The following is a 19,035-nucleotide window of genomic DNA, read 5'->3' as shown; positions in this document are numbered from 1 at the left end:
TTCTGGAACAGAGTGCCAAGAAAAGCAATATTACAATTTACTTTATGGGTCTGTTCTTGTATTTAACAACCCTTCCCGTTGTCAGATTACAAGCTGTAGAAGGTCAGGGACCATTTCTTTTATTAGTTCGTTCCTCAAGCCCATAGAGCTAAGAGAGTGGCAGGAATTCAATGGCAAACTGAAGAGGATTGAGAAAGCTCACTCTCTGTAAACTTTCTCTAGGAGGCAGCATCGTATAAACAAAAAGGTGTGGCTTTGGCGTTAGGAAGAAAGGGGGTTCAAATCTCAGCCCCGTTTCTTCCTAAATTTGCAAGTGTCATCTCAGCTTCACAATGGAGACACTACCGTGTACCTCATTATATGTGAGGATTATATGGAAAAAAGAAAAGTTACTGCTAAAGGTCCATTTTCTTCTTCTAAATTCTTCCCATTGGAAGATCCTTATGTATAGTTAGTCCCAAACAGAACTGGGACCTACATGTCCTCAGAATGCCCTTGGAATGACTAGATACATGCTCCGCGTTATCCAGTTTCTTCACTTGAACTGAACCTATAAACCGTAGAACTGTGTGCCAGCATTCATGAGGCTTTTGTCCATGGTCTAAATTATCCTGAAATGCATGGAAATATCTGAAAAGCTATGCCCATTTGAAAATGAATGTCAACCATCTTTTGGCCTGAAGACAGCTCATTAATACAGGCCACAGCATACTGCATTCCCTCACGAAGGGCCAACTTTTCCAATGGCTATCTGGGAACAAATTGAAAAGCACACAGACATGGATCCAAGCTCAAAGAAAACAAGTGTAAGCAGCCAGACTGGGAATCCTAAGAAAGCAAGAGAAACAAAGCCCCCACTCCCTTCAGTGAATGATCCCATGTCCACCACCACCACCCCCGCTTGCTTGCTTTTATTTCCACTTTTCACCCCGTGCGTTGCTCTGCGTTGGTACCTATTGGAAGAGGCACGTTGTTGGTTTATGATTTTACCAGGAAAGGCACTGACACAAGAAGCCTCCAGGAGAAATAGGGGACGAGAACTCTGCGACAAGAAAAGGGTTTCATTCACCTCTTTGTTGTCTAGCAAGACCTCTGGTTCTGGACCGAAAGTTTCTTCCTAGACTCCACTTTTCTTTCTAGACTCCAAACCTATAAAAGAGTTATTGGTCCCTGGTCACAGAAAGGAAAACTGAGACTTTAAGAGGTTAAGGGATTTGCAATAAAGGGTGGAAATAGAATTTGGTCCCGGGTCTGTCTGGCGAGAGCCACTGAACTGGCTCTGTCAGCCTGATCCAGACATGTGCTCCGGCATCTACAGATCAAGGCTGTGCACTGTACATCGTCTTTTAAAAAGGGGGAAACAGAGGCCTGGCCGGCATGGCTCAGTGGTTGAGCATCGACCTATGAACGAGGAGGTCATGGTTTGATTCCTGGTCAGGGCACATGCCCAGGTTGTGGGCTCAGTCCCCAGTGTGGGGCACGCATGAGGCAGCCGATCAATGATTCTCTCAACATTGATGTTTCTATTTCTCTCTCCCTCTTTCTTCCTCTCTGAAATCAATAAAGATATATTAAATAAATCATAAATAAAAAGTGGAAAACAGAAAACACTGACCATCCGCTCTGTTGTCCTGGACCACAGGGAGTGATACGTTAGAGAACCATCATTCACCCAAATCCAGGCCCACCCAGACACTTCAGTCAGACAAGCGTTAACACGGTCCATGTCTGAGTGGAGAGTGGACTTCCCTTAGCAGGGCGGACAGGAAGTGATCCGCGTGGGCTGCCCACCCCGTTCCCTGGGACAGATGTGCCACGTGGCTTCTCTGGGTCTCAGTCGTCCCAGACACTGTTCGGTGATGGTTCCATCAAATCAGATTGTCCTTCAGGCCAGGTAGAGAAGGTAGCGTTGAACGGACATGCTCCTCTTCTTTATTCCTGAGCATACAAGTGCGTAGAGAGTGTGGGGCCCTCTGGGTCAGGCAGGACCAGGACTCAGCAGTGTAGAGGCCTTAGACCGTTTCGTACTGTGTGGTATCAAATACCACACATGCCTGCTTTGCTCCGAAATCATCCTATTTTAGACTTGGAAGGGAACTCCGCGGCCATTTGGTCTGGCTCATTCACTTCATCTATTTTTAAGTAAATTTTATTGATTTTTTTCCCCATGTTCATTGTAGGTAATTAAAAAAACAAAACAGAGATAAGCAAAAACAAGAGAGAAAAAGTACCCATTATCTCACTTTGCAGACAAAGCCACTGTTATGCATTGGCTGTATTTTTTTTCCTTCTCTTTCTAAATAGATACACATGTAAAATTTCCACCCCAAGTGAGATTATTCTGTAATAGTGTAACCTGTTTATAAACTTGATATGTCATGAATATCCTTTCATGTAACTCATGTTATTCCACAATATTACTTTTAGGGGCTATAAAATATTCCATTGCACCATTGAACTCTAATTGATATTGCTGTTTCTATGTTGTTGAACATTTGGTTTCTAAACTCTTGCTTGTTTAAATAGTGCCACGATGTCTACCCTCATAACTTAATCTTTGAGCATATCTACATTTTTATTTTATTTTTCAAAAATCCTAATAGTGATGCTAGCACCTCCACTTTACAGAGGAGAAAATCACAGCTCTGAGATGGGAATTGAGTTGCCCAAAGCTATACAGCAAATTCTTCACAGAGCTAAGATGAAATCTCAGGATTCCAAATGTGCATTCTTTCTAGTCTTCATCAAATCTTCTGCATCACTCCTATTTCTAGTAAACATCAGCTGCTTTCTAACATAGGATGGCTGGCCCTGGCCGATGTGACTCAGTGGGTTGGGTGTCATCCGTGCACTGCAAGGTGGCTGGTTAGATTCCCAGTCAGGGTACGTGCCTGGGTTGTGGGCTCGATCCCCAGTAAGGGGCTTGCAGGAGGCAGCTGATTGATGTCTCACTCTCAAGTTGATGTTTCCCCCCTCTCTCCCTCTCCCTTCCTCTCTGTCTAAAAATCAATTAAAAAAACCTTAAAATCCCATAATAATAAAAGCATAATACGCAAATTAGAATGGACGTTCTTCTGAACGACCTTCCAGACGAAGCTGGGGCTGTGAGGGAAGCCCAGGTCCCGGGTGCCAGAGGGAAGCCGTGCTGTCAGCGGGGGAAGGAAGGCCTACTCTTACACGAATTTCATGCATCGGGCCTCTAGTAAATAAATAAAACCTGATGGTTAGGTGACTAGAAATCACAGCATCCAGCTCTTGTTCTTCCACCGTCCCTTTCTTTCTTTTTTTAAAAAATATACTTTTATTGATTTTAGAGAGGAAGGGAGAGGGAGAGAGATAGAAACATCAATGGTGAGAGAGAACCATTGATTGGCTGTCTCCTGCACGCCCCCCGCTGGGGGTCAAGCCCGCAACTCAGGCATGTGCTCTTGACTGGAATTGAACCCAAGACCCTTCAGGTCACAGGCCGATGCTCTATCCACTGAGACAAACCAGCCAGGGCTCACCGTCCCTTTCTATCCCATGCCCCTCATCACTGATCAGTCTTGAAATTCCTACCTCCTTAGCTAAACCAGGTCTCTGTCCATCACAACACTCCACGAATCTAGTGCCAGGTGACACAAAACCTATTTTCTATTCTTAGTTCAACTCCTTTGTTATACAGGAAGGGAAATGCAATTCTCTAGGCTTTTCATGCATTTTTATTACACAATAATTTACATCAATCAAACCTTGGTACAATATTATGAAGGTAGGTACTAGTATCCCCACTTAGAGTTGAGAAAGTTCACGGGTGAATTTAAAGAAGGAGTTCAGGGCTATGTACTGACCGGTGTCATCTTCATATCTTGTGCTTATTCTCTCCACTAACGCTCTCAGCAGTGGTATGCAGACAGTTGATGGGATTGGACAGCAGCAAGAATGTCTGCTCACCAAGGCCTGAGCCGGGGAGCTTATCTTTCTCTGTCTCCCTCCAGGAGAATTCCTGAGTTTTGCCGATGACTTACTCTCTGGCCTGGGCACATCTTGTGTAGCAGCTGGTCGAAGCCACGGAGAGGTCCCCGAAGTCAGTATCTACTCCGTCATCTTCAAGTGTCTGGAACCCGACGGCCTCTACAAGTAAGACCTGCTGGGTGCGTGGGGAGTGTGAAGCAGACAGGGCTGGTTTCAGTCTGGGAGGCGAGGCATGCACAGTCTGGCCAGGCCAACCCAGTGTTTTATAGGCCAGCCTGTGTGTGCACCTTGAGATGCTAAGGTTTCCAAGTATCCACTGGATAAGCTTGGCCACAGTAAGTCACAGGATCTTACATGGTTAGCGCTGTAGGGCCCAGGGAGGCCAGAAACCCAAAAGCAGACCTCCAGCTGACACAGAATCTGTAGGCCGAGAGGGAAAGTGGCAAGTTAGCATGGAGGGCTGGCGCAGGGGCCCTTGCCTTGTGTTCTTTTCTCAGTTCTGTGACAGCTCCTCTGAAAAATATTATATTAGCACATCTGAAGTATATATACATACTATGCATATATAAGCATGCTAACCATGTACACATATACATGCATATACATGTACATAAGTATATATGCATATACATGTATGTACATATAAATTTTTAGTGATAGATCCAGCCAGTCCCTTAGAAATAGCAGCATTATCACTCCTTCATAGAGTACATTAGAGTCGTTGCATCCAAACTTCTGGAGATGAAAAAGGAGGTCATTCTGAGCCCCCTCTGTAATCTCAGAGGGAAAGGGGGCTTATTTTCCTTTTGTTTCCTGTCTCAGTGAGTGTTGCCACATCTGGAAGCAGCCATCATAAGCTATAACATAGAGTTCTAGAGACCAGTTTTCTTCCTGTACCCTAATCATGAAGCGATAGACCAGTCTCTCTTACCAACCTAGAAAGCTGTGGTTGTTAACAAGGTGAGCAGGATTATCACAAGTACTGCAGTTATTCAACTCATTCATTTGTTTCTTTTATTCGCTCACTCAGTGATTCATTCATGTATCCATCTACCCAACCAATCATTCATTCCTCCATTCATCTCTCTCTTCCTTTTTTCTTCTATCCATCCATCCATCCCTTCCATTCATCCATCTATTTATTCATCCATTTATATTCCATCGTTCATTCACTTATTTGTGCATCAGTTCTTTTATTCATTTGCATTTTTATTGACTCATCCAGCACTCATTTACTTATTCAGCAGCTATATTTTGAGGGTTTCCAATGTCTTGGCACTGGGCTAGGAAATGCAAGTGCGAATATGATTATGACAAAGGTTCTAGCGTCAGATAACTTCTAACCTACTTATGGTATGAAAGGCCACAGACTGTTATTCCAATTTGGATTTGACATTTCTAGATAACTAACGATTGGATAAGTTGCTGTACCTCTAGAAACCCCAGTAAAGCAGAAATAATAAAACTTGGGATGCAGAGTTGCATGAACATAAACAAGAAACCTCCTAACAAAGTATCTAAGTATGTGCTCAGTAAATAGTAATCCCTCCACAATCTGTGAATCTCCCTTACCTCCAGAGCATTCTATCCCCACTTCCTCGGGGGACCATGACTTCTCTAAAGACCATGGTGAACACTCGACATACTCAGGCTCATTGGCAACACCCAACATATTCATGCATCAAACTCAGGACTGTAAGCTGAACATTGGGCCTTCTGACTCGGATTCTGCCACTGACTGAATAAGCAACTCACATAGATGTTGGGGCCCAAGTTTTATTTTATGCAGAAAGGCAACCATTAATTGGGAACAGTGAGAACTCTAGGCACGGAATCCCCAAAGTACAATAGGTTACCAGACCTCTTCCAGTGGGACATCTTGGCAGAATTCACAGAGGAGATGGCATTGGCTTCTTCTTCTGGAAGAAGAGGGCTGGTCATAGTTCTTATCCCACAGGGTTACAGGGAAGAGCACCACATGAGAAACTCCATGCTCAGGGTTGACCAGATCTCCTGGTTTCCAGGAGGCCTGCAACATGTTAGTCACTTTCTTCCTCTTTCTGCTTCATTCTGCTTGACTTAGCTGCAGGTTATCTTTCTTTCAAGGAAATCCTGGAGGAATTTATATCCTGTAAGGCAGGTGGGGGTCCCACTAACCCTGGAAAGAATGACCATCCAGGATCTTTCAGGATGAAATAGGATAGAAAGAGTACATGGGTCCAGGCCCCCGAGTTTTCATTAAGGACCTTTGGACACCAAACCCCTCATCCATGCTGCCAGAGCATAGGGTGGAAGGCTTGAGGGGGCACAGGTGTGCAGGACCAGTCTGTCAGGCAGGGAGTCTGGGTTCATACCCCACCACCACCATTTCTGCCTCTGGGACCTTAAGCTAAACATCCCTCTCCTTGTTTTGCAAGTTCAGCATCTTCAAAATGAAGGTGTATGAGATCGACCCCAGCTTGAGAGTTCTGGGAATGCATAGCTTTGCCACGGGAGTTTTCCTCATTTGCCCCCTTCATCTCCTTCTGGGCTCTGGCCTTTCCAACTTTTCTACCTCTCTCACTTTTGTTTTGCCCTTCCGTGCCTTTCTGAATCTCTGTCTCTTCTTGCCTTTCATTCTCTGTGTGTGTGTGTGTTTTCTACATAGCACCCTGACTTTGTCTGCCTGCCATTCTCCCAGCTATTCCCTCTTCGCCTTTCTATTGGTTATGCTCTTAATTTTTGTTATTGTGTGTGTCTCAGTTTCTCTGCTATTTCTTCTTTGAATTTTGCTATCTTGTTCTCTCTCTCTCTCTCTCTCTCTCTCTCTCTCTCTCTCAATCAGGCCCCCTCCATCCCCACTCCCTCTCTCCATCCCACTTAGAAAGGCACATTGCTTTTGCAGCCCGTCTATCATGCCATTTTACATAGTGCCGCGGGGTTGAGACCAACTGGAGGAATGAAAGTCGAGGCTGGGTTTCTGTCCTAAGTTCACCCTGGTGTAACAAAACAGAAACACCAGTGCTCAGGCCCTGTTTAAATTGAATTTCCTTGTTTGTTTCATTTGTTTTGCTTTTGAATGAAAGCAAACAAAAAGCAGTAGAGGGAGAGGGTCTGCAGAAGGTCTGACAGTGTGGCCAGCTCCTACCCCCTTGGGTTATTGGAGTTGGAGGGTGACCCTGAGCAGGAATCTCTACTCAGGATACATGGGCTGGGCCAGGCTGGGCATCCGTGGCTCCTGCCCTTGCTTGGCCAGAGGCCTAGACACCCTCATTGTTGCCGATCCCCAGTTTCCTATTATCCAAGGTAATTAGCCTCTGTCTTGTCTTGGCTGCCCTGCCTTTCTCTAACCATGGATGACGGCCAAAGGGTCCTGAGCAAACACACAGTGGCAGCCAGGCCTGATTCCTGGGGTGGGGGGCTCATTCCCACACATTCGGAGGCTTGCCCCAGGCCCATCCTCACCTCCCTGGCCTCAGCTCTATGGAAGGAATGCCAAAGGAGCCGGTACTGCAACCACATGCCAACATTGAGGTCAAGAGTCAGACAGCAGTTCCCACACTTGCTCCCAGTAAGAGCTGGGGCCCCTTCTCCATACTTCCTTGGGCCTCAATGTTCTCATCTGTGAAATGGAAAGGTTGAACTCAGTGAGCTGTAAGACTTGCACATTGAGGTGGGAATCATCACCATCTTAATCTTCATCATCACCTCTCACTTCATAGATGAGAAAACTAGGGCTTAAAGGAGGAAACATTTTGCTTAAAGTCACATGACACAAAGAGATAGAACTGAGATTCATACCCACGCTGACTCTCACACCCGCCTTCCCCTTTTCTACCTCCACGTGCTGACTCTGTCCTGTCCACACACCTGTGGAGTTGTCAGAAGTACCTGGTGAGGGTATGAATGAAGAGTGGAAGAGATGCCTTCTAACTACAAGCCACTCTGTTTGCAATAGAAAAAAACAAATCCAACACTGGGGACAGGAAGGGCCAGATCCAGCCTGCAGATCCCTGGGGAAGGTACTTCTCACCTCATCTTCCTCATCTGTGAAGTGGAGCTAATTCATCTCATCACAACATGCAGTTCATTGATTATACTTCCTCAAGTTGTTGCAAAGATGAAACCAGAGAGTACATGAGAAAGGGCTTGGAATGTTTCACCAGGTCCTGTGGACATGAAGGGTTAGCATGATCACTATCTGGCAGAGGGGAGGGTTAACATGATCATTGTCTGTCAGAGAGAAGGGTTAGTATGATCATTGTCAGAAGGCTTAGCATGATCACTGTTTGGCAGAGAGAAGGGTTAGTATGATCATTGTCTGTCAGAAGGGTTAGTATGATCACTGTTTGGCAGAGAGAAGGGTTAATATGATCATTGTCTGTCAGAGAGAAGGGTTAGCATGATCACTATCTGGCAGAGGGCACCAGCCGGAGTAGAAGGCAGTAGATGTTTGAAGGCACCTGCCTCTCCCCACCTCACACACATATAGTTTAACGAGGCCTTTGAAATCAGAACCCAGCTGGGACACCTACCCACCGTGTGGCCTCGGCCTGACTTCTCAACCTCTCTGAGTGTGTTCTCCATCCATAAAAGGAAATCAGAATTGGACCTAATTCATAAGACATTGAGGCTTCAATGACCTGAAACATGTAGAGAGCACAAGAGTGTCAAACCCACTGTCAGTGCTTCATAAACGGGGGGAGGAGAGGCGTGACCACTGCTACGGCGATCCTGGATTCCGGACTTCACCTGAGCAGCTGTGCCTGGGCCACACTGCTGACACCCTCGTGTTCAGGGCATTCCAGCAGGATGGCAAGCTAAGCCTCCCTCCACAGCCCTGGCTGGGGCCCACAAACAGTTAAACCCTGGGAGGGCACCAGGCCCTGCTCTGCCCGGGGATAGCCTCCCAGGGCCATTTTTGAGATGCCCAGGATGCCCAGCTCTCACTGCTGAGTCGTTTCCCAGCACCTCTGGAACGCCATGTGTTTCTGCAAACAAGTCCAGGCTCCTGGACCAAGGATGCGTTTCCAAATGCCCAGGGGACTTGGAGCCTCGGAGGGAGCATCACTGGGTTCCTCATCAGCCCAGGACACCCTTCCCCAGACATAGCCTGGACAGCACATTGAAGGAGCAGCCAGGGCCACCACCAGGGATACTATAATTACATAGCAGATGAAATCCCAGAGTGTCCCGTTATTTACATTCCTACCCTACCCTCCTCATTTCCTCGCTCCGTGCCAAGAATCGGCACAGAGTTTACTGGAAACGGCATGAAAGTTGTCAGGAGCCCTCCAGGACGGGGCTTAAAAGTGCCTGCCCAGATGACGGGAGGCAGAGACAGGGGGCCCGCTGCTGTGTGGCCGTGGGCAAGGAGTTGCCACTTTGGAGGCCTCCGGTCTTCATCGGGAGAGGAGGGATTGAATGGGACCCTCCCAGAGGGCCGCTTCATGATGTCAGAGTCTGTGCATCTCGAGAGACAACGCAAGCGAGAAGATGGGCTCAGGCCCCAGTCATTAGAAAGAGCAGGGTTTGCCGTGGGCCCAAGAGCTTCTTCAGCCCTAAGGCTCCACGCTTCTCCCCTCCTGCATTTCCCCGACCTAGTCTGTTTAGTGGCCTCCTGAGTCACATCCCTGATGCAACCAGACCCGCATCTGAGGAGACCTTCAACTCCCAGGAGAAAGGAGATGGGCACAGAGGAAGCCTCCCGTGGGGACCCAGGATCCTGGGCCTCAGCCTCTGGGCCAGTGTGAGTGTGACCGAAGGTTGATCCAGGACATACCAGGGAAGGGAGCCAGGCTGCCCAACATCGCTGCCCTGCTCTCTACTGGTTTCTCTTCTCCCTGGGAAACTCTGCCTTTCTTCTCGCCAATTCTCCCTCCCTGTCTTCCCTTTCTTTCCCTTCCTTCCTTCCTTCCTTCCTTCCTTCCTTCCTTCCTTCCTTCCTTCCTTCCTTCCTCCCTCCCTCCCTCCCTCCCTCTCTCCCTCCCTCCCTCCGTCCCTCCCCTCCCCTCCCCTCCCCTCCCCTCCCCTCCCCTCCCCTCCCATTTTCCCTACATCTCTCCTTTTCTTTCCCCCTTTGTTCATTTTTGTTATTGCTTCTGTCTGACTCTTTTCTCTTCTTCCCTGTCTTTCTCTCTCATCCTCTCCCTGACTTGGTCCTTGGTCCTGGTCCTCTCTCTGTCACTGGGAATTCCGTCCTCCTGTGGCTACTTGCTCTCTCTTCATCGGCCTGTCTCCTCTTCCTATCACCTCTCAGTCTCCATCTTGCTGGGTCCCTGGACCTCGCCTCTTCTACCCTCCTGAGCATTTTCCCTCCCACCCCCTCCACCCCTCAGTACAGAGGTCCGGGCCTGATATCTGACTCTGGGGTGAACAGCCAGAGCTCCGCAGGGGCCAGGACCTCCAGTGTCCCCAAACCCTGGTGGAATGGGAATGTGCCTTGTCCTGTGGGTTAGGGGCTGGGGTCAGGGGGCAGCCTAGCCACTGAAGACTCAGTTCCATCTAGCACCAGGTCATGCTGACCTTCCGAAGTGCACAGCCGGGGCCCTTGCGAGGGGAAGAGCTGTCCTCAGGCCAGAAGCAAACACAGCTGCGTGTCCCAAGCCAAGAGAGGCTCGTAGAGGAAAAATAACCCTGTTTTCAGCCGACAGACAGTGAGGCTCCTAGAACCTGCTGGGGACTCTCAGGCCGGCTGTTTCTTTCCCCAAACTGCGTCAGGATTTCATCCAGGAATGGGACACCGGCCAGGGCTCCCGAGGGATGGGGCACGGATGTGTGTGTGAGTGCACGGAGGCTGGAGGGACGGGAGCCCAGGCTGTGCCGGGGAGCTGGGCCCTGAATGCCGGGCCGAGGAGCTGGACTCTATCCTGCAGGCACTGGGGTGCCAGGGACGGCCTTTGAGAGGGGCAGTCTGTATGTAAGCCTGTGTTTTGTGGTGATGACGGTAACCTTGGTGTGGAGAACAGGCTGCATTGAGCTGAGAGTCAGGGAGGAACTGGTGCAGGTAAAGGGGAAGGGCGGGCCCTCACACATTTGGGGATCGGACGAATGGTGCCCTTCCCTGGGGAGTCGGGCATACGCTGGGCAAAGCATTGCAGCGTGGGCTCAGCACAGTTCTGGAAACAGCTTTTCCTGTTCCTAATAGCTGACTGCACACTGAGCCAGGTACTTGGGATTTGGAACTAAGAAGCCAAACCAGGTCTCTGCTCCTGTGTTGCTCACAGTCCTGGCAGGGAGGCCAAAGAGAAGGCAGTTATACATGCTTCGCGTCACGCTCTGCTGGGAAAGCCAGGGGCTGGGGACGCCACGCAAGGGCTGTTGCCCAGCCAGGGCCACTGCGCAGTCTTCCTGAGGAAATGGGAGGAGGAGGGGGCACTGGGTTTCGTAGTGCCGCCCCCTCCCCCAAATTGATGTCAGCCTGACACCTCAAGGTGACCTTATTTGGTACTAGAGTCTTTGCAAATGTAATGAGTTAGGAAGCGAGATGAGATCGTACCGCATTAGGTGGATCCCTAAATCTGAGATGGCAACCGGAGTCACTATATGGAGAGAAGAGGACACAGAAAGACACCAGAGAAAAGGCCAGGGGGAGGCAGGTGGAGATCGGAGTGATGCTCCCACAAGCCAAGGAGTGCGGATGCCATCGGCAGCCGGGAGAGGCAGGGAGGGAATCTCTCTAGGAGCCTGCAGGGGAGCGTGGCCCTGCCCACACCTTGATTTCAGACCTCTGGCCTCCGGACCAGCGGTCACCAACCGGTGGACTGTGGACCACTGGTGGTCCCTGAGGTCCGAAAGGTTGGCGACCACTGCTCCAGACTGTGAGGAGCTGCGTTTCTATGGTTCTAAGCCATCACACCCATGGTCATCTGTTGGCAGCCCCAGAAACTCATGCAGGGGTGCAGAGGGCTTCGAGCAGAGGACAGACTGTGAGGCGCGTGGGAGCCGAGAGGCATGGCTGTTGTGGCAGAGAGTGTAGCTGGGGGGCGAGGGCGGGGGGAGTGCAGCACTGGGGCTGTGGATGCTGGCGAGCGCCTCCTCAGCCACACTGAGGCCCAGGTAGCATGGCGAGGGTTCAAGGGGGAAGGGAGGTGTGAACAAGCCTCATGGCTGCAGGGAAGAGCTGGTTTTCGGGGGAAGGCCGAGTGTCAGGAAGAGTCCAGAGGAGAGGAAGCAGGCCACCGCAGGCCCTAGAAATGATGTCCCTGAGGGACATTTGAGGGAGCTGGACCGTTTGTTAAAGGAAAACACAGAGGAGGGTGGCCCCCTCTTCAACTCTCAGCAGAGCTATGCAGGAGTCAGAGGCCACAAGTGTGGGCACTTAGACCTGGGGGCGCAGGACCAGGTGACAAGCTGCTTAGACCTGGGGGCACAGGACCAGGTGAAAAGATGCGAGGGAGGCAGGTTTCAGGTCTCTGTCAGGAAGCTCTCCGATGTAGGCCCTGGTGGGGTGGCCGTCCCAAGGGGCAGGGAGAGCCCCGTGCTCGGGGCAGCAGGATGCTGGGGGAGGTGAGGTGAGCTCTCAGCTGGGCTCTGTAAGGAGGACGTTGGAAGTGATGGCGATGGACCGTGTGCCAGGTGCTCTACAATAGGGAGCAGAGGGGACTGTGGTGAACTAGAGAGGCAGCAGAGGATACTAAGCCACAGCTAGTCATTCCTATGGGAGCACACAGACCTAGTGTTGAAAATGTTTACGAGCCATAAGTTTAGGTGTTTAAGTGGAACCTCTTAATTAGTACTGGCCAGACACCAATTGAAAGTTGGTCATTTTGTAGTTCACAAGTAGCCTGCAGGTGACTAATTTGGAACCTCTCATTTAGATCAACGCTGTCAGGGTATGGATGGGGAAGCTGAGGCCCTGGGGGACCCTGGGGCTTCACAGTGAAGGCAGAGCTAGGATTAACACAGGGGGCCTGACACCCCATCCAGGGCTCTTACCTGCACCTTGGGGTCACCTTGTTAAGAGGAAAGAGCAGAGACAGCTCAGCCTGAGGAGGGCTCCCGGGGTGGGGTCACAAGCCACACTACGCCTGACCCCAGCTTTGCTGCCCATCCACCAGGGGCCTTGGACAAAGACCTGCCTTTTTCTGAGGCTCCGTGTCTTCCCCGTTACAGTGGGAAGATTGGATGGAGAGTTCCTTCCTTCCTTGCTGACCCTCCAGGACTCGAGGAACTCCTGGGGATAGACCAGGCTAGCAGCCAGGTCTCCCAGCTTTCCCCTGCACCCAGTGTCCTAGCCATGGGCCCATCACTGCCTGCCGAGGGCCCGCTGCCCACCTACCCCTGGCTCCCCCCTCCATCTGTGGAGAGACTGTTGCTGTTAATAGTCTTGACGTCATCACTGGAAAGGCGTTAGCAGACTGCAGGGAATCGCCATCAATGATGTGTAGAAACTCAGAGGCAAGACAGAATCCAGATTTCTGGCTTTTTTTTTTTTTCCTGCTCTGTTCTCCTTTCTCCTAAGGACAGACTTCTCCATGTGCCAACAACTCTCTTCTGCTTTCATATTTGAATCAATGCATAATAGAACTCGAGGCATCAGACATTGACTGAACTGTCTCTCTTTCTAGGAGAAACTGAAGCTCAGAGAGGGCATGAGGCCTGCCCAAGGTCACCCAGAGAACCAGGGTCAGCGCTGAACCAGGGTCAGAGCTGCACCAGGGCTCTAGGCTCCCACACTAGCCCCCTGCTGCTTTCCTGTCCCAGATTGAACCATAAGGTGCTCTGATTCTGGGGGTCTGGGAGCCTAAGTGTCTGGGCTTTTTACTCAGACTGTCCTAGGGTCAATTCAAACTTCAGACACTGTCTGGCTGTACAAGATACCGATTTTCCCCGGGTTTTCACATGTGTAAGGTCTAGGTATTGCTAATTCCTATATTAGAGTTGTCATTTCAACATAAATAGAGAGTAGTTAACACATGCAGAGCTCCCAGGCATCACATGTCCAGCACATAGGCAGTACTCAATATCAGGAACACACTGAGTACATATGTGTCTTTGGTAGGTCTTCATCAGGGATGACCATGGAGGGGACGCATGGTCAGCTCATTGTCCTGCCCACTCTAAGCTGCTCCCATTTCTCTATTCTCTCTCAGCATCTCCGAGGAACCCTTGGACACAAGATGTAGCAAATTTGCGATTGTTTGCCCCTAATGTCTAACATAACAAGAGGTGCCTTCCCTCATTCCTTTTTTTCTTTTACCTTTTTGAACCTATCTCTAATATAGTTCTCAGGATCATAGGAAAACTAAGATAGTCAGTAACCTGAATGGAACGGGTTTCAGAAATCACGTTTTAGGGATCTGTGGATCCCTGACATGTGGCCTGGCATTCGTAGGTGCCCAATTCAGCAAACAACAAGGGTTAATAATAGGAATCGCAGGTTGAATGGTGGTCAGTCCTACCTGTGAATGTCTGGAGCTATGAACCGAGGACATAATGCTGACAACGCCCCTGCCTGCCTCTCACAATTGTAACCCATTCACCCTTCCAGCTGTACTCCCTGCCACGGTAATGTATTAAGATTTCTATATCCACTACCTCTCTGAAACTTCACAGTATGGTACCCTCTAGCAGCAGTTCTCAACCTGTGGGTCTCGAACAATGAAAATACACCCTGCATTTCAGATATTTACATTACAATTCATAACAGTAGCAAAATTGCAGTTATGAAGTAGCAACGGAAATAATTTTATGGTTGGGGGTCACCACAACATGAGGAACTGTATTAAAGGGTCGTGGCATTAGGAAGGTTGAGAACCACTGCTGGGCAAGCATGTCAAACTCATGGCCGGCGGGCCACATGTGCCGGCCATGAGTTTGACATGCTTGCTCTAAGGTAGTAGAAACTACCATAGCTCCATTTTATACATAAGGAAACAAAGACAGAAGAGCTAACCAACTTACCCACGGTCACCTAATCAGTAAATGGCAGAACCATGAGTCTAACTCAAGATAACTGGCTCCAGAGTCCACACTTGTATGTCACGCATTCCTCATGAAGGCAGTGGTGTGGCCGAAATTTGAAATCGTATGGCTCAGATGGAAAGAGCTGTGCCCAGTGTTGGGGATAAACTTGGAAGCTGCTAATTATTCTGGAGCAGAAGGTGACTTTCCCCATAATGAAAGCATGAGAGTTCTGAGGGGCTGTCATCTCTAACAGCCAGCGGGCTTGGGGGAGGTGCAAATGCCGGGGTGTGGAAGAACGGATGACGTTGACCTTTTAGAACCAGGGAGGTGATTGCAGCACAGGCAGTGGAAACGGCTGAAATAAAGACCAGGAGGTGGGAGTCGAAGGGACACAGGAGGGAACAGCAGAAGTGCAGGATAGTTGAGATATAGAGCATACGAGGTTGGAGGAGCAGGACTTGCGAGGCCAGTAATGCAGGCTAAGGAGCCATTCACCCAACCTGAGCAGCAGTGAGAAGGCCACAGTTTGCGTTTTTGAATGATCTCTGTGGAGTATGGGTTGGAGTAGGGAGACTTAGGGCGCTGTTACAATAGTCCTGGTGAGAGAGAATGAGAGAATGAGTGTGCAGTTAGAGCAATGGCAGTGAGGGACGTAGAGAGGAAGTGGAGGAAGAGACTCATAGGATGTGGGGTTGTTGTGCTCACCATTTTCTTTGGGAACCTATCAAAGGACCACTAATAAGCCAGCCTCCATACAAACATATCATGGAATCTGAAATGTTAAAGTCCCGGTTCAAATGCTGACTCTACCCTTGGGAAAAAAAACACACCTAACTTTTGAGACCAAGCCTTTTCCTGCATCCAAAAAGAGTGGGCGTAATAAATTCTACTCTAGTACATGTGAAATTTTTTAAAAAGCATCCTATATGTTAATTTCTGGCACCCAGTAGGCCCTTTATGCATATCGGTCTCCTCCCATTTGCTCCAGTCTTATGGCAGTAAGCGTTCCTATTCATTCTCTCTCTCCCTCCACCCCTCACTGCCCAGCTTCCCTCTCTCTGTTCCTCTTTCCCCAGGATGCCAGAAATAAAATAACATTCTTTGCATGTTTGTTCTAAAGCTCCTGGCAGCCTTCCCACAGACCCCTGGCTGGGTCAGGACTCATTTGCATTAGCATGTGTGAGGCCAGCGCGAAGGGGAGGAGAGGCCCTGTTTGCAGGGAGTTTCATCAAGCATCCCTGCCAGAAAAAGGAGAAGTTACTGTTTCTTTCTGGGAAACATTCACAGATTCATACAAGCAAGGGAGAGCAGGGGGAGCTGCCTCAGTTGTGGAGAGGTCAGTGGGAGGGGGAGCAGCCTGCCTGACTCCTAAGGCCTGACCCATCTCCTCTCGTCCTTATCAGGGGCCTGCCCCCAGAACTCTCTCCTGGGGGTGTGCAGTCATTTAAGAGCATGACGAGAGCTTTCTTAATCACATCTATGGCCTGCAACAGGGAGAGGGAAGACACTCAGAAGCTCCAGGATAAATAAACAGCAATTTTGCTGGCTTCTAGGTGGATATTAAATCCACAAAAGCATCTTAAAAAAGGAGAAGGAGGAGGAGGAGGAGGAAGAGGAGGAGAAATCCCTAGAGTTTTTTATTTGTTTGCTTTTATCCTGTGAGTTTTTAAATAACATGTTGTCTGGATTTAAACTTGCTTCCAGGAATCTCTGTAGCCTTGCTCAAATCCAGAGAACCAAGGGCAGGCCCCAGGGAGTCCCCCCGGAGGCACCTCAGGAGTGCCAGTGGCGCTATGCAAGGTGACACAAGGATTGTACCATTTGCGGAGAGGCAGGCGGAGTACCTGGTATTTTATTAGGCAGGAACTCCCATAACTTTCCGTTGTTCTTTTTTAGTTCCTAGCCCAGCTATGTCTCCTTCCGGCAAGACTTTTGCCTTCTCTTTCCTAATAGTATTCATGTAAAGACTTCAGAGGAAAAGCGGAAGAATCATGATAGGAATGGCTATTATGTAAAGAGTGGTTTTGCTATGCTAGGCACTGTTCTAAATGCTTTATATAAGCTAATTCATCCTTCCTCTCAGTAACCCCAGGAGGGCAGTATTTTATTGTCCCCATTTTACAGATGAGAAAGCCACAGCCCAGAAGAGTTGAGACGTTTGCCTGATGTCATGCCCCAGTCAGGAGCAGAGCCAGGATTTGCATTCAGACAGGCTGGCTCCAGAGCCCACGGTCCCTAATCATTAACTAGCCCAGCCTCCGGGGAAGTCACAGTAGTATGTAATGAGCCTCCCGCACACCGAGTCTTGTGCTCTCACCCATCACAGGGCCTTGGCACATGCTGCATCTCCCCTCCATCCTTCAGTTCTCAGCCTGAATGGTGCTTCTTCAGAATAGCATCCCTAGAACCCAACATCTCAATTATGTTCCCCATCCCTTTCCATGATTGCAAGGATTAAGCTTGGCAATGGCCTATTTAGTCTGTCCTCATAGACTTGGTGGTCTATGAGGATGAAGAGGGTGGATGTTTTATTTATCTCTGTAGACTCGGCTTCAGACATGCAGAAAGCACTCAATAAACACATATTGGCTAAATAAATTGATACATGTGATATTACATTTAATCATAGCTATCATCCAATGAGACAGGCACGGTTTCCCCCCTCACTCTAGAGAAAAATAAATGAAGGCCCACAGAGGTTTCATGAGTTGGGCAGAGTCACAGACTGTGTCAATGGCAGAACTGGGATTAGAAAGGTCTTTTCTGTCCTCAGAGCTCAAGCTCTGAACCTCTGCACTACATTCCCTCCTACGGAGCCTATTATAAGGGACCAATAGAAGGAATAAACACGGTGCCGGCCCTATAGAGCTTCCTGTTCTACTGGAGGGGACAGATGTGTACACAACTACCATGCCACAAGCCAAGAATAATCGGTGAACTGATGGTACAGCATCAAGGAGATCAGCTATGGGAAAAAGGCGGGGAAACAGGAAGTGTTTGCCGGCCAGGAAAGACCTCCTCCAGCCTCTCTCTACTTGCCCAGGGCACACTTATTCCCTAAGGGTGTGCTCAAGTGTAGCCCCCTCCCCATAAGCATTGCTATTTATTCCTTCCTCTTGCTTTAGAGTGTGGGCTTCTTTCTCAGTATGGCCTTGCACTGCCTTCTAGGGACCTGGTGAACAGCCCATTGTCCCTGCCACCATGGAGCTCATGATAAAATGTGTCCCTTGACGTGAGAGCTCAGAGGGAAGAATGCCTCTCAGCCGGTGAAAACTGTCTGGAAAGGGTGACATTCTAGCTGAGTTTTAAAGGATGAACAGGGTCATTTAGATGAAGGTATGGAGAGAAGGGGAGGTGGTTTTCCAGGAAGAGGGAGCCTTATGGGTAAAGTTATTGAAGATCAAGGCAACGTAGCAATTTACAGTCCCTACTGAAGCCATCATGGGGCAGGGGGCAAATGTGGGTGATGAGGCTGAAGAGGCTGGCGGAGCTCAAATCATCAAGGGGCTTTGTTGCCAGGCTAAGGAGTGGACTTGATCTTGACGGGAAGGGAGCCATTAAGGGTTGGAGCCAGCTGCTCAGCAGGCATTGTCAGATTGCACGTTAGGAAGATCTCTGGCTAATAGACTGTAGTAGGTTGGAGGTGGAAGAGAACTGTAGGAAGCAGATAAGGAAGCTCTTCCCAAAGCCTGGGGGAGAGGCAGAGAGGTCTAGTGTGGGCCGGACCTGAAGGAGGGTGCTTGCAATCTGCAGTATCAGATGAACAGGATGAGAGAGGGCGAGGGGTGAGCCAGAGGCAGCTCGTCAGCAAATATCCTGCCTGATGCTTACTGGTAAGAATTCTGCTTCCATCTCTGGCCTGTTTGGCTGGCTCAAGGCAGGGCAGGGCCAGTAGCAACCAGGAAGCGTTTTCTAAGCACCTGCGATGGACCATAGCTCTCCTCCAGGAGTTATAAAATAAGTAAGCCTATGTAAATTGGCAGAAGTCCTATTATTCCCTTTCTAATTTCTAAGAGTATTTGGCCTCATCAGTTGCTGAAACAGCAAGAACTTCTTCCGGGGTGACACTACCATGCAAGGGGCTGACGGGGTTGAAAGGGGCATGAGATGTGGTTTCTTTCTCCCAGGGAGCTCACACGCGAGTGGGGATGACAACTAAGGAGAGATGAAGACAGGGTCACTCACAGCTTTGGG

General features: G+C 49.3%; 1 protein-coding gene across 3 annotated transcripts in view; it reads left to right on the top strand.

The window, feature by feature from the left end:
* ASTN2 (astrotactin 2) overlaps window positions 1-19,035 on the top strand; it is a 759,574-nt gene that overhangs the window by 705,579 nt on the left and 34,960 nt on the right. For all 3 annotated transcript variants that reach the window (XM_070430790.1, XM_070430789.1, XM_070430788.1), the window contains one exon: window positions 3,978-4,119. In XM_070430790.1, the coding sequence (XP_070286891.1) occupies window positions 3,978-4,119 (142 nt within the window). The remainder of the gene's footprint in view (window positions 1-3,977; window positions 4,120-19,035) is intronic.

This window comes from Myotis yumanensis, unplaced genomic scaffold (assembly GCF_028538775.1).
Source record: "Myotis yumanensis isolate MYYU_CA2020_CCGP unplaced genomic scaffold, mMyoYum1.0.hap1 SCAF_12, whole genome shotgun sequence".
Taxonomy (NCBI): domain Eukaryota; kingdom Metazoa; phylum Chordata; class Mammalia; order Chiroptera; family Vespertilionidae; genus Myotis; species Myotis yumanensis.
This window is presented reverse-complemented; position numbering and strand designations above follow the sequence as displayed.